The sequence below is a fragment of the Chlorocebus sabaeus genome, chromosome 8 (assembly GCF_047675955.1).
Source record: "Chlorocebus sabaeus isolate Y175 chromosome 8, mChlSab1.0.hap1, whole genome shotgun sequence".
In the NCBI taxonomy this organism is placed as follows: Eukaryota; Metazoa; Chordata; class Mammalia; order Primates; family Cercopithecidae; genus Chlorocebus; species Chlorocebus sabaeus.
In genome coordinates, this window is record NC_132911.1 from 59,985,676 (window position 1) to 60,001,204 (window position 15,529).

The window sequence follows — 15,529 nt, forward strand, 5'->3', positions numbered from 1 at the left end:
GTGAAACCCTGTCTCTACCAAAAAAATTACAAGTTCGCCAGGCATGGTGGCACGTTCAGTTGCAGTTACGCAGAAGGCCAAGGCAAGAGGATTGCTTGAGCCCACAGAGTTAAGGCTGCAGTGAGCTATAATGATCACACCACTATACTCCAGCCTGGGCAACAGAGCAAGACCTTGTCTCAGAGGGTAGGAAAAAAACCAAAACTCTATGTTTTAGAAGATGTTTTGGGGGAAATACAATATTTTAGTTACCAAAATTCCAGGCTATTTTCCCCTGCCCCTAAAAATCTAAAATAAACATAGTCTAATGCATCATATATGAAGTATCTTAATTTCCCTATGTAGAAATCATGTAACTTTTGTAAAAACAGGTAGACAAGGCCAGGCACGGTGGCTCATGCCTGTAATCCCAGCACTGTGGGAGGCATAGGCGGGAGGATCCCCTAAGGTCAGGAGTTCGAGACCAGCTTGACCAATGTGGAGAAACCCTGTCTCTACTAAAAACACAAAATTATCCAGGTGTGGTGGCACATGCCTGTAATCCTAGCTACTTGGGAGGCTGAGGCAGGAGAATCACTTGAACCCGGGAGGCAGAAGTTGCAGTGAGCCAAGATCGCATCATTGCACTCCAGCCTGGGCAAAAAGAGGGAATCTCCATTTCCAAAAAAAAAGTTGACAAGCTCAAATATCACCATATTGACATTGATGGTGAGGAAATGGACCTTATAGATGGTTAAAATCAGAGTATTTCAAAAATTAATCCATCAGAACAGAGAACTTTTTGACTTTCAATAAAACCTTAAGAAAGTATATCTATTTTAGGCTGGGCTCAGTGACTCATGCCTATAATCCTAACACTTCGGGAGACTGAGGCAGGCAAATCACTTGAGCCAAGAGTTCAAGACCAGTCTGGGCAATATGGCAAAACCTTGTCTCTACAAAACACACAAAAAAACACACACACACAAAATTTGGCGGGCATGGTGGCATGCCTGTAGCCCCAGCTACTCAGGAGGCTGAGGTGGGAGGATTGCTTGAGCCTGGGAGGTGGAGGTTGCTGTGAGCCGAGATCGTGCCCCTACACTCCAGCCTGGGTGACAGAGCAAGATCCCGTGGAAGGAAGGAAGGAAGGAAGGAAGGAAGGAAGGAAGGAAGGAAGGAAGGAAGGAAGGAAGGAGGGAGGGAGGGAGGGAAGGGAAGGGAAAGGAGGGAGAGAGGAGGGAGGAGGGAGGAGGGAGGAGGGAGGGAGGGAAGGAAGGAAGGAAGGAAGGAAGGAAGGAAGGAAGGAAGGAAGGAAGATATATTTTGAACACCCATTACCAGTACTTTGCCATTTTACTTTCAGTACATAAGCCACATTGAGAACATTCTGAAAATGCCAATTAAAAGATATAGTCACTGAAACACAAGTTTTCCTGTTTCCTTTCTGCATATTTAATAATGGTTTAACAGAGGCACAGCACTGTTTTACTGAATAAGATTTCTACTTCAAACCATGAATAAAGCTGCAGTTCAATATTTGTCAAGATAGCTGGTAAATCTAATCCGTTTAACTTTAATACTTTTTTTTATTTCAAGCTTTAAACTCGAGGTTGATACAAATTACCCTTCAAGACTTTTTTTTTAATCCTAGAATGCCCAACTTCTAGCTAAAATCTTACACTCTGTTTCATAATTACTGTTCTACCCTTATTATCGTAACCCAGCTACTCATCCCAATAATGCTGCACAATAATGCTGCACATCTATACTGGTATATCTGTAACTGTGCAGCACTCTTACCTTCTTGAACCACCAAAATCAGTCTATCTCTGACCTCAAAGCAGGGCAGTAGTAAGGAGGTGGGCATAAACATTTGAAAATGAATACTTCCACTAACTAGTAAATGTGGCCAAAATGCTAGTGACCATTCAAAATGCCTGAATATTAGCTCGGTTTTTATACAGTTCTAAAGAAGTACCAATACTATTTTGGCATTTCGTAGCACCAACCACGTCCTAAGCGCTCCAACTTCTCAAGTCTCAGCTTGTCTCTGAAGAAGCTGCCAGTGCAGCCTCCATGAATACCACACACCAAATACTGCTTTTTACAGATCCAGCAATGCTGCTGTTTCCATTTGCTCCATCCTATTTATGCGCACCTGAACGTTTTTTTCTTATTAGATAATTAGTAACTTGAAGGCAGAGACCTGTTTTACAGGCTGCAAACCCCAGGGACCAAGACAGCACTTGGCGCCTACAAGGTCCAAACCGACGCCAACGATTAAGACCACAAAAGAAAGGTGTAATATACATCGTTTCGTTTAGTTCTCCCTGCAGCCTCATGTAGTAGTTACTATTAATCATCCTCATTTCACAGGTGATCAAAGTTAGGCTCAGAAAGGTGAAGTCGCCTGCCCAGGTCACAGGTTAGGACCAGGATTCCAAGCCTGATCGGTCTGGATACGAACGCTCTACCCACGCGGCCTTCCCCCTACACTCTCGGGATCACCACACACTTCCCCTCGGCTTTTACACTGGAGGCTCGACCTGGGTCCCGGAACCAGAGAAGCCAATGGGCAAGCCTAGAGGCCTCTAGTGAGGCTAGAGACGCCTCGCCCCACCAGATGCGTTAGGATGAAACTCGCCGAACCGAAGGTTTTAGAGCGCGAGGGGAGAAGAGGGGCGGGAAGAGCAGGCTCATTTGACCCAGAGGAGGAAGGATCTCCACACCCGGCCACTCTGGCGACGGAGCCCAGCGGGAAGCCGAGCCTGCCCGCGCAGAGACTGGGGATTCCGAGGCGGCTTCTGGGAGACTGGACGCGCGCGGCCTCTGCCGCTCCCAGCCCCGCCAGACCCGACGCCCGGGCGGGAGAAGCGCGGGGGCCGACGCACCTCAGAAAGGCGGGGGCAGGAGCAGCTCTCCTTTACCCTAGAGCGGCGACAGAAGCTCTTCAGGGGCTCAGTGGCCAAGGGGGCGGACAGATTTGCGCGGCGGATTCCTCCTAAGCTACCCGTGTGGAAAAAGTCAAGCGGAGGCTGCAGGCCGGGCCGCGATGGGGGTGACACCGCTCGTGGTCCCGCCCCTTCCCGTGGCGGCTCGGAGCCACTTCCGGCGGCAGCGGCCAGGGTAGCTCCCCGCGCGAGCGGCCCCGGGCCGGTTCCTAACTTCTCATCCGGGACTTGCCGGCGAGGCCTGGTTTAGGTCTCCAGTAACCGAGCCGAGGCCCGGCAGGCGCGACCCGGGGTGCGAACGGCAGAGCTGCCTCAGAAGTGGTAAAATGTGCTGCGAGAAGTGGAGCCGCGTGGCGGAAATGTTTCTCTTCATTGAGGAGCGGGAGGATTCTAAGATCCTGTGCCTTTGCTCCAGGGCATTTGTAGAGTAAGTAGAAACGAGAATCTCTTCATTTTCTAGCACAGTCATTACCCAGAAATGTAGGTGTTGCAAACGTAGTTGTAATTTATCTCTGAAACCAGCCAGAGCATCTGACCCTTGGGCACGGTGATGTTTAAGAAAAACAAAACCCTCAGACATGACGGAGTGGTCGCCCACTGCCGTTATTTTTAAGTGAAGGACTACATCTACTTGTTAGGCTGCTATGAAAAAATGTCGTAGGTGCTATATGCCGTCTTACATTTGTAAATCGAGGGGACATTTAAAAATTGGGGGAAAGCTACATGTAAAATGAAATCTCTAGTGGATATGATGCCATAAAGTGAAAGTTTAAAGTTGAGTGACTTGCTTTGATTAACGTCTTTTTTTAAACCTGAAAATCTACTTAAGCCCAAATGCACATAATTAAAACTTCAAACTAGTTAAGATAAAAGACAACTATATTTACATCAGTTTTTGTGATATCTTTATTTTGGGGAAATCTTTGTATCGGGTAAAAATTGCCCTACATGGAAAAGAGCTAGTATGCAGGAAAAATACCGTCAATTGAATTCTAGGAATTGTTTTCTTTATATTAAATGCACGAGTTAAGCCACTTGAATCTCTATAACGGGTATATTAATCTCACATGCTTATTTTGTTAGAGTTAAATCTTGTGGAGTTGAATTTTATGTGATAGACTTTTAATATAGTTTAATATAGTAGGTTTTAAATTTGAAGGAATTCATTTTTCTCGTGTAATTTTGTGGAGTAATTTGAAAACGCAAAAAGAAGTTAAGCGTGTTAAATTTAATGTAAAAAGTATTGTAGCCTTTTTAGTCAGGCATACATGTAATCATACAATCATTCTGAAAATGTTTTTTGTGCTCTTGTGTATCAAGTATGCTGGTAGGCACTGAGGTACAAGACATTCTGTCCCTACTTGTCTTGAGTTTACTTCCTAGCAAAGAAGATCAATATTAAGACATTTGGTTACATTATTACTTGGTTGGTTATAGTTATAAGTGCCATGAGAGAGAAGTGCAGGGTGCTGTGAAAACAAGTAAGTTTTTCCAAGGGTCACAGAAGTTTCTTTGAGGAAGTAGCTTTTGCAGAGAGGTCTAACGGGAATAAATTGGGGTAAGTTTCAGTGGGAGGAAGCGTTCTCTGCAGGCTGAACTCAGTAAAGGCCTTGAGGGAGCAAAAGAAAGCCTGCCAAACTGAACAAAATGGCTGGGAGGGACGGCGGGCACGGTGGTGCACGCCTATAATCGCAGCACTTTAGGAGGCCAAGGAGCGAGGATTGCTTGAGCCCAGAAGTTGGAGACTAGCCTGGACAACATAACCACACCTCATCTGTACTGAAGTTTTTTTTTAAAAAAATAACCAGCTGTGGTGGCACATGCTTGTAGTCCCAGCTAATCGGGAGCCTTAGGTCGGAGGCTGTCTTGAGCCCAGGAGATCCAGGCTGCAGTTAGCCATTGTCATGCCTGGATGACAGAGCCTGTCCCCCCACCAAAAAAAAAAAAAAAAGACTGGGAAAGAAAGAAGATAGAGTGTGCACAGTGGGCAGGGTCAAAACCTGCAGGACTTTGTAGACTATAGGAAAACCTTAAACTGGGGAATGACGCGATCAGATTTGCATATTTAAAATACTACTCAGGCCACAGTGTGGAGGATTGTTTGGAGGAAGAGAACCACTTAAGACCATTGTTTAGGCAAGAGATTATAGTGACTTGAATTAGGATAGATGGCAGTAGAAATGGAGAAAGGTGGAAAGATAGGAGAAAACTTGTTGGGAGTGGGGATTGAATTGTCTTGCTGCCCTTCACTGAGGTAGGGATAACTGGAGAATCATGGGTTTTATTTTGGGTCAATGAAGATGAGATCTTGAGTTTGATTTTATATATTTTGATTTGGGAGTACCTGTGAGATAACCAAGAGTATAAGCAGTTAGATATATTGATTTGGAGCACTGGAGAAGTCTGGCCTAGTTCTAAAAACTTGAGCCATTTAGCCTTAGATAGTAATTAAACCCATTAATGAAGTGTTGGGGAGTGGGATCCATCTTTGAGGAATTCCAACACTTTTTAAAGACAAGAAGAGATGGATTAACTAGGAAACAGACAAGCCGAAGTACACTGTCACCAAGTGTTTCAGTGAAGGTATAATCAATATTGGAAAGCTGCCAAAATATCAAGCAAAATGAGGACTATATATCCACTAGAATTGACTAAATCCCTTGGACCGATTGATTGCAACAGGAAGAGCTACAGACAAAACCCCTCAGACACCGAGTTAAAGAAGGAAGGTTTATTTGGCCGGGAGCATCAATAAGACTCCTGTCTCAAGAGCCGAGTTCCCCGAGTGAGTAATTCCTGTCCTTTTTAAGGGCTTCCAACTCTAAGCAGTTCCGCGTGAGAGGGTCGTGATTGATTGAGCAAGCAGAGGGTACGTGACTGGGGGCTGCATACACCGGTAATTAGAAAGGAACCGAACTGGACAGGGATCTTCACAGTGTCCTTTTCATTGCCCTTTTTTTTTTTTTTTTAATTAATTTTTTTTTTTTTTTGAGACAGTCTCGCTCTGTCGCCCAGGCTTGAGTGCAGTGGCGTGATGTCTGCTTACTGCAAGCTCTGCCCCCTGGGTTCATGCCATTCTCCTGCCTCAGCCTCCCAAGTAGCTGGGAATACAGGTGCCTGCCACTACACCCAGCTAATTTTTTGTATATTTAATAGAGACGGGGTTTCACCATGTTGGTCAGGATGGTCTGGATCTCCTGATCTTGTGATCCACCCGCCTCGGCCTCCCAAAGTGCTGGGATTACAGACATGAGCCACGGAGCCTGCGTAGTGCCTTTTTTATGCAAATAACCGATTAGGTCTTCAACTACTAGGCCCAGAGTTTGGCGCTGGGCTATCTGCTTGTGGATTTCGTTTCTGCCTTTTAGTTTTTACTTCTTTCTTTGGAGGCAGAAATTGGACATAAGACAATATGAGGGGTAGTCTCCTCCATTAGATGACTTATTAAGTGCCACCACTAATTGTTTTATATTTTGTACTGACAGAGGCGCTCCTTAACCAAACTTTACACAGGCTCATCTGAGTGAGCTCTCCTTTTGATTAGGCCTTGTCATTTGGGACTTGTCTTCAACCTGTCTGGTCCAGTTTTAACAAGAATCCTTCCAAGTCCATTAGTTTTTTGTTTGCTGTTTTTTTTTGGTGGAGGTGGGGTGGTTCTTGGGTATTTTTTGTTTGTTTGTTTTGTTTTTTTTTTTTTTTGGTCTTTGGAGGTTTATTTTGAGACTGGGTCTCACTTTGTCACCCAGGCTGGAGTGCAATGGTACAATCACGGCTCACTGCAGCCTCAACTTCCCTGACTCAAGCAGTCCACCTACCTTAGCCTCCTGAATAGCTGGGACCACAGCTGTGCACCACCATACCTGCCTGATTTTTTTATTTTTTGTAGCGACAGGGATCTCACCTTGTTGCCCATGCTGGTTTGAAACTCCTGGGTACAAACAGTTTTCCCGCCTCAGCCTCCCAAAGTGTTGGGATTACAGGTGTGAGCCACTGCACCCAGCCTAGTCCCTTAGTTTTGTTTTTTTTTTGGGGGGGGGGGGGTTCTTAACTAGAATCCTGCTAAGTCCATGTGGCAAGAATCTTCCCACCCTTAGTATCTGATCCTGCCCTCAGCAAGAATCCTGTTGGTATAGCAACAATCCCCCCACCCTGGATGTCTCCCCTCAGTAATTTTCCATCCACTGACCACGCCCCCTGAATTCTGCCCATTGGCTATCTTCACCTGTCTTTGCTGTACTTGAAGTTAAGCAAAATTTCTTTCTCCATTGCCATTATCTTTTTTTTTTTTTTTTTCCTTCTCTCTTTTGAGACAGAGTCTCACTCTGTCGCCCAGGCTGAAGTGCAATGGCATGATCTTGGCTCACTGCAACCTCTGCCTCACAGGTTCAAGCAATTCTCGTGCCTCAGCCTCCCAAGTAGCTGGGATTACAGGAGTGCACCACCATAGCCGGCTAATTTCTGTATTTTCAGTAGAGATGAAGTTTTACCTTGGAGGCTGGTCCCGAACTTCTGACATCAAGTGATCCGCCCACCTTGGCCTCCCAAAGTGCTGGGATTACATGCGTATAGCTACCATTATGTTGATTACTATCACAGTTATACTAAATAAAGCGTTTCTTTTCCATTTTAACAAATGTCAGAATAATTCAAAAAATTTTTAAGCCTTCTAGCAGCCCCATGAGGTATCTTGTTATCCTCGCTTTATTCAAGTAGAAAATTGAGTCTTGGCTGGTTGTGGTGGCTGACACCCGTAATCCAAGTACTTCAGGAGGTTGAGACAGGCAAATCGCTTGAGCCCAGAAGTTCAAGACCAGTCTGGGCAACATGGCGAAACCCCGTCTCTACTAAAAATACAAAATATTAGCCAGGCATGGTGGGGCACTCCTGTAGTCCCAGCTATTCTGGAGACTGAGTCCAGGAGGTAGAGGCTGCAGTGAGCCGTGATTGTACCACTACACTCCAGTCCGGGTGACGGAATGAGACCCTGTCTCAGAGTCTCAGTAGTGGCCTAAAAAAAATCACATAGCCAGTAAATGGCAGCCTTGGAATTCTACCCCACATCTGTATGACATGAGAGCCTTTCTACTATGCTACCAGTTGGCATAAAACACATTTTCATTGAATCTCCCTCATTAAGGTATTTAAGTAGTCTAAAGTCACTAGAACAACTGGTGTTCTGTTCAGATACTTTAACATTAATATAGATTCGTGGAGATAGAGGACTATTCTGGAAACTGAAGAGCCTGCATTTCCCTCTGATTATACTCATGTGACAGTGTCTGATGGTGATCTCTAGTCTTTCATATATGATACAAAAAAATTGTTTGATACGTTTTCCACCCAACAGGTTCCTGAGTCAGAATTTAAAAGAGTAGTGACCTTATAGACAGCATATCTATCTGCTTTTATAAAACTCAGCTGTGTGGCCTTGGGCAAGTCACATATTACTTCTGTGATCCCCTTTTAACACTTTCAAGAAGGACTTCCTTTCCATTTTACTACTTGAAAATTAATCCAGCCGCGTGCAGTGGCTCACGCTTATAATCCCAGCACTTTGGGAGGCCAAGGCAGGCAGATCATCTGAGGTCAAGAGTTTAAGACCAGCCTGGCCAACATGGTGAAACCCTGTTTCTACTAAAAATACAAAAATTAGCTGGGCGTGGTGGTGCACACCTATAATCCCAGTTACTTGGGAGGCTGAGGCAGGAGAATTGCTTGAACCTAGGAGGTGGAGGTTGCAGTGAGCTGAGATCACACCATTGCACTCCAACCTGGGCAACAGGATGAGACTGTCTCAAAAAAAAAATTTAAAAAAAGAAAAATGAAGCTGACTCACAGTCCCTTTGCAAAAGAGGAATCGCTACTTGTACTTCAGAGATTTCCAAGAATCTTTTATTTAGCATTTATTTCAGACACCCAAGTGTCGGGTACTGCAATAGAAAGATGACTTAGGCATCATGGTGATGATTGCTGTATTCAGAGGTATGAGGATAAGAATTCAGGTGGCTGCTTAGGGCTCTAAGGGGAGCAGTATCTTGGTGGGACTACTGCAATCCAGGTTGGGTCTCCTGCTTTATAATTCAAGTCAGTAGTTAAGATTTATTTAGTCCTTACATGTGCCAGGTCCAGAAATTACAACAAATCTTCTCTATTTTTGAGGCCATCAGTTCATCCAGAGTCATTATGCTCTGTGGATTAAGTTACACTAATCAAACTCAAAGATGGCTTTATAGAGAATACTTAGCAAGCATAATGGAAATTCTTCAAATGCCAGGCATTAGAAATACATAATTCCCGGTGATGAATGCTCTTGGAGATACTTGAAAGTTTTAAGTAAGAAACAGTTTTCATAAAAATTTAAGAGCTGGTATTCTCTTGTTGCTGATCTTTCTGCCTCAAATTAACAGTAGCCTTGGAACATACTAGTAATAACCTTGGACATCTGATTTACCTCTCACCCATGAGGAAAGGCCTTTCTGCCGCTTTCTCAGGACCTGACCTGTTAAGCTGGGCCCATCTTCCAGAAGGCTTACAGGCTAGCACTGTGGTGGGACCAAGAAGCCCACTAGAAAAAAATACCTGGCTCTATGTAGGAGATACAGGCCAGGAAAGGAGAGTCATCTTGTAGTCAATGGCAGCCAAGACTACATGCTTAATTCACGGCCCACAGTATGATCAGGTACTGATGTTACGTTTAGGAAGCCCTACTTCTAAAAGAGAAGAGAGAGAGAATGTAAGTTTATGAAATATAAAAAGTTGAGAAGATTTCACAACTCACACCTCCAGAAAATAATACACAATTGGATTTGAATCAGAATGACTTCTAAAACACTGTTTAATGACCATCTTATCAATTCCATTGAATTTAATCTTTCTGAACTGAAACGTGTATGCTTTTCATTACAAATAATTTCATTTGTATTCTTTTTTTCCCTTTTTCTTTTCTTTTTTTTTTTTTTTTTTAAGACAGAGTCTTGCTCTGTTGCCCAGGCTGGAGTGCAGTGGCAACCTCCACCTCCTGGGTTCAAGCAGTTCTCATGCCTCAGCCTCCCAAGTTGCGGGAACTACAGGCCCACACCACCACACCCAGCTAATTTTTGTTATTTTTGGTGGAGACAGGGTTTCACCGTGTGTGCCAGACTTGTCTCAAATTCCTAGACTCAAGTGATCCACCCATCTCTGCCTCCCAAAGTGCTAGGATTATAGGCATGAGCCACCTTGTCTGGCATGGCTTTTTTTTTTTTGAGTCAGAGACTCACTCTGTTGCCCAGGCTGGAGTGCATTGGTATGATCATTGCTTTCTGCAGCCTCAACCTCCTGGGCTCAAGTGATTTCTCCCAGCTCAGCCTCCCATGTAGCTAGAACCCTAGGTGTGCACTACACCCGGCTAATTTTTTTTGTTTTTTCTAGAGATGGGGTCTGACCTTGCATAACTTGGGTCTGTCTGATGTTTCATCAGGAATAGTTGGGTCATGGCTTAGCAGGAATGCCACAGAAATGATGGCTGTGCCCAGTTCTGTGTGGCCTCAGGAGAGGCCTCTACTTTTTGTAGATAGTATACCACCATGGGTGATGTTGCTGAATGCCAGGTTTTCTACTGTAAAGTCACAATGGTTCGCTCTGTATTAATCAGTATTTTGTGGGGGCATATTCCAGTGTTATATCAGTGTCCTGTTTTCCAGTAAACCCACAAGCCTTGTCCTTCTTTGATAATTTCCACCTGAATCAGGTACCTCTGTTAAGGATGCCAAGGAGTGGTTCTTGTCTCCTTCGCTCCTACTGCATTTATTAGTTAGCATTCTGTAAGGAGTGCTTTCCCTTCTCTCCCCATGTATTTATTCATTTATGTTAACACGGAATCTAGATTCTTAGTTTACTAACAGGTTATATTCCATTGCTAACATCAATTTGGTGCTGATACTGTCTCTAATTTGGCCAGTGGGGAACTCTTTAAAGTGGCTCCTGTGTCCTTTTGGTATTTGTAGCGTTGAGTGCTTCCTAACCTTCTGGCATAAGATGACCCAGGTTTATCTTTTACAGTTCATGCTCCAACCTGGAATTGTCATTTCTCCAGGGCAACTTGGTTCCTTTAGTGGAAAATAGTATTTAGAAACCAAAAGCTGGGTGCTCATTGTGCTTATTGCTCCTGTGCCCTCTTAGTAGAGAGAGTTGAGCAGTATATAGATGTGTGTTTTACACACATACATGAATGTGTCTATATATGTGTGTATACATACATATATACACACATATGTAACACTTTTGAAAACTATTTTTATGTCAGCTGTGTATATAAACTTAAATGCCATGCGTTTATAACAATATTTCTAATATTGACCCAACACCTGAGGGTTCTTTCTAGCCTTCCTTCCTATCAGATGATGTCTTGAGCCCACCTTGTTTTTAAATAACCTTCATTTCTATTAAAAAAAATTTATTTAAAAACATTAAAATAAATTTTAAAATATTAAATAAAGTAAAGTAACCTTCAACAAGGAAAATCTTGGCTGACATTATCTTCAACATATTTACGTATTTGCTCATTGTAAACAACTTGTAACCATACTGGTCCTCTCCTTCACCTGACACCTCAGTGCCTCATATCTTTAGGTGCTTTTGGGGAGACCAGTGATGCCCCGTGTGCAGCTCCTGCTCCCCACCCCCAATGCCTATGTTCTTGGGGACCAGTTGCTGCCAAAGCACATTTACACATCACCCCCTTGCCTGTTCACCATCCTGCTGAGTCACCACCTACTTTACATTTCATATAGTATCTCCAAAAAAGAAACAAGAGGATGTGAAATAGAGCAAGTACACTAGAATTTTATTTAGTTAAATTGATTGTAGCTCCATTAGAAAAGTTATGTTAACTTCCACTTGCAATTGGCCTTCTTGTGGCAGTTACAGTGGCGTTTATTACAACTGAATTTATAGTCAGGAAGATATTAAAAGCAAAATCTTTCACTTTTTTTTAAGTGTTCTGTTAGGTTTATTTTGGTAACCTTTGCTCAGACCATGAATACCTTGTCTACTATTCACAATGGATAGTTTGTCTTATTAGCAAATGGATTAGGGTGTGCATATTGATTTATGTGTATGTAAGCTAAATCTTTCCACTGTTAATTTTATACTCACAACAAAATTTAGAGAACACCCCATTGTTTATGTATCAAAAGGAATATCAGATTCTTCCCCCAATGTCCAGGAAAAATTACCCTTAATTTTTTTTTTTTTTTTTTTTTTTTGAGATGGAGTTTTGCTCTTGTTGCCCAGGCTGGAGTGCAGTGGTGTGATCTCAACTCACTGCAACCTCCGCCTCCCAGATTTAAGCAATTCTCCTGCCTCAGCCTCCCGAGTAGCTGGGATTGTAGGTGCCTGCCATCATGCCCGGCTAATTTTTGTGTTTTTAGTAGAGATGGGGTTTCACCATGTTGGCCAGGCTGGTCTCAAACTCCTGACCTCAGGTGATCTGCCCACCTCAGCCTCCCAAAGTGCTGGGATTACAGGTGTGAGCCACCATGTCTGGCCTTAATTTTAGTAACTAGTAGTTATAGTAATAAATGCTACCATGTGTTAAGCATTGTGCTAAATATTTTAATATACTGTCAGTCCTTACAGCAGCTCCACGAGAAATGTATTATTGCCTCTACATTATAAGTGAGGAAAATGTGTTAGCAGATTGCTTTTCTGTTTCATAAGCTTTTTATTAATTAATCTGTGATGGCTTGAGATTTCTTTCCCTCTAAACTTATGGCTTAATTCATTTCAATATGAACTGCTTAATCTGCTTTGCAGGGATCGAAAATTATACAATTTGGGATTAAAAGGCTATTACATCAGAGATAGTGACAACAATTCAGGTAATATAGTATAAAATTATATAATCCTTTTTTGCTGAAATTAGCCATGATGTGTTTATTTATGTATAATTTGTTATAATATTGTATTGATTTGTTAGCATAAAATATAAATGCCAAATAATTCTGTTATCAGACAATTTTTATTTTCTTTTATAGCGTGGTTCTGGAATCTCTATGAAAGCAGATCTTTTATTTTTCTATAGCTCCTGTGATGACGGTGCAGCCTCTTTTGCCCTGTGCAGTGTTCCTTCCTGAGTTGCCGCCATTAGATATGAGCAACCTGGAATTTAAAGCTTTGAAAAGTAGAGAATATGTGGTTTCTGGCTGGATGTGGTGGCTCATGCTTGTAATACCCAGCATTTTGGGAGGCCAAGACAAGCAGATCACTTGAGGTCAGGAGTACGAAACCAGCCTGGACAACGTGGTGAAACCCCATCTCTAAAAATACAAAAATTATCCAGGTATGGTAGTGGGCAACTATAATCCCAGCTACTCAGGAGGCTGAAGCAAGAAAATCCCTTGAACCCAGGAGGCAGAGTTGGCAGTGAGCTGAGATCGTGCCACTGCACTCCAGCCTGGGCAACAGAGCAAGACTCCATCTCCAATTTAGAATATGTAAATTCTAATCATAATACTAATCAGAAGTGTATTATGTAGGTAAATGCTGCAGGATAAAAATTCCAGGTGAACATCTATAGTCTTTTGCCTGAAGTAAAGAGACTGTCATCTTGGTTAACTTTCCCAAATAACAAATATAATTTATACTGTACGTTGAGCCTCACTTTGGTCTCTCAAACTTCCCTACTGCATTTGTTCTTCCACATAGGCCTTTTGTGTTTCTAGACACAGAGAAAATTACAGCATGGAGTTAGAAGCCAAAGTCAGGCCAAGTACAGTGTCATAGTTACCTTTAGAAATCCTTTAACTCTCATGGTGATGAAACAAATTACTGTTTTTTCAGTTGATCACTGGATGGAGTGTTCGGTTTGTGTTTCAGTGCTATGCTATACAAATAAAGTTCCTATAACACTAGGCTCCTCAAGCATAAGAAAATACGCATACTATGAAAGGAACGTAAAACTTAGTTTACTCATCTTCTCCATTTTGCTGTCTCCTGAGCTTTCGTAAGTATATTGAATGGAGTAGCGAGTGGACTCCCCTTCATTGTTTAGAAAGGTATCTTTCTCCCTCTTGTAGTAGAATTTGCACACATGAGATTTCTCTTTATCTGTCTTCATTTTGGCTATGTCAGATTTACTGTTCTGTTGCCTGAGATCATCAAGCTGGAGTGCAGCCGGATGCTAATTGAGTATGCTAATATATAAAATGATTTTTGTTATCTAAATTTTAAACAGTTAATAGAGCACTTGAATGGCATATGTTCCATTAATGGTATAATTACTGTTAGATAACCATATTAGGGTAAAGTAAAACTTACTTTGTTGTAATAAATGGTTTTTCTATAAGAATTAGAGTCAGAGAGCTTGAAAAAAATATTCCAGTTCAGTGGATTTCAAACCTTTCTCTTTTTTTAGAGAGAGAGAGAGGGTCTTGCTCTGTTGCCCATGTGGCGATTGCTTAAGCATTCCTCTCACCTCAGCCTCCCAAGTAGCAGGGACTATGGGTGCCACCACACCAGGGTAGTTTTGTTTTTGTTTTTTGTTTTTTTGTAGAGACAGGGTCTCGCTGTGTTGCTCAGACTTGTCTCAAACTCCTGGCCTCAAGCAGCCTCTCAGAATGCTGAGATTAGAGCCATAAGCCACTGTGCCCAGCCCCAGGATTGCAAACTTCTGATAGCAGGATCCTTTCGTTAAATCAGCTCTTCCACAGAATCCCAGAACCTAAGTCCCAGATGTATTGAAGTGTCTGTGAGGGGCATGAAGACATAATTCTCACCTGGTCTTGTTAACACCTCCTAAAATAACTTCACAAATCATTATTTTTAAATTCACCGACTTTGTTCAGTAATTTTGCAGGTAAAGATTGTGAACATGTAAATATTTTCTCCACAGACCAGGTTACATGGCCTGTTCTGTCTTCCTTCCATCCTCAGTATTTTGCACAGTGCCCAACGTAGAGGAGATGCTCAAAAAGTGTAAGTTAAATGGGCAGCTGGATGAATAGTGGCAGGCAGAGCCCAACGAGAAATTGTCTCTTGATTCTTCATTGGCTTTTTTTGTTACTAGTCCATATTACCATCAATTGGTTTTTTTTGTTTTGTTTTTTATTTTGTTTTGAGACCAAGTCTCGCTCTCTCACCCAGGCTGGGGTATAGTGGCACGATCTTGACTCACTGTAACCTCCGTCTCCCAGGTTCGAGCAATTATCCTGCCTCAGCCTCCCGAGTAGCTGGAATTACAGGCACCTGCTACCATACCCAGCTAATGTTTGTGTTTTTGGTAGAAACGGGTTTTCACCATGTTGGCCAGGCTAATCTCAAACTCCTGACCTCAAGTGATCTGCTTGCCTCAGCCTCCCAAAGCACTGGGATTACAGGCATGAGCCACTGTGCCCAGCATACCATCAGTTGTTTTTTGTTGGTTTGTTTTCTTTTTTTCCTTTAAAAATTGTAACTTCGCAGGCCAGGCAAGATGGTATGCAACTGTAATCCTAGCTGCTTGTGAGGCTGAGGCAAGAGGACTGACTGAGCCCAGGAGTTCAGAGCTTTTTAGTGCATTATGATCACACCTGCAGATAGCTGTTATACTCCAACCTGGGCAGTACTGTGAGACCCCC

At 42.8% G+C, this 15,529-nt stretch overlaps 2 protein-coding genes across 24 annotated transcripts in view; one reads left to right on the forward strand and one right to left on the reverse strand.

Moving 5' to 3' along the window:
• Window positions 1-3,023, reverse strand: part of TMEM68 (transmembrane protein 68) — a 37,820-nt gene extending 34,797 nt beyond the window's left edge. For 8 of the 20 annotated variants that reach the window (XR_005241087.2, XM_038000493.2, XM_073018095.1 and 5 more), the window contains exon 1: window positions 2,874-2,983. The gene's annotated coding sequence lies outside the window, so the exon portion shown is untranslated. The other 12 variants (XR_012093682.1, XM_073018096.1, XM_073018093.1 and 9 more) reach the window with 8 other exon arrangements.
• Window positions 3,024-3,126: 103 nt separating this feature from the next.
• The window catches only part of TGS1 (trimethylguanosine synthase 1), a 49,015-nt gene continuing 36,612 nt past the window's right edge, over window positions 3,127-15,529 (forward strand). For 2 of the 4 annotated variants that reach the window (XM_008000665.3, XM_008000668.3), the window contains exons 1-2: window positions 3,127-3,360; window positions 12,729-12,793. In XM_008000665.3, coding sequence (XP_007998856.3) covers window positions 3,260-3,360; window positions 12,729-12,793 — 166 coding nt within the window. In that variant the 5' untranslated portion in view covers window positions 3,127-3,259. Of the gene's footprint in view, window positions 3,361-12,728; window positions 12,794-12,996; window positions 13,255-15,529 lie in introns of those variants that run through there. The other 2 variants (XM_073018091.1, XM_008000666.3) reach the window with 2 other exon arrangements.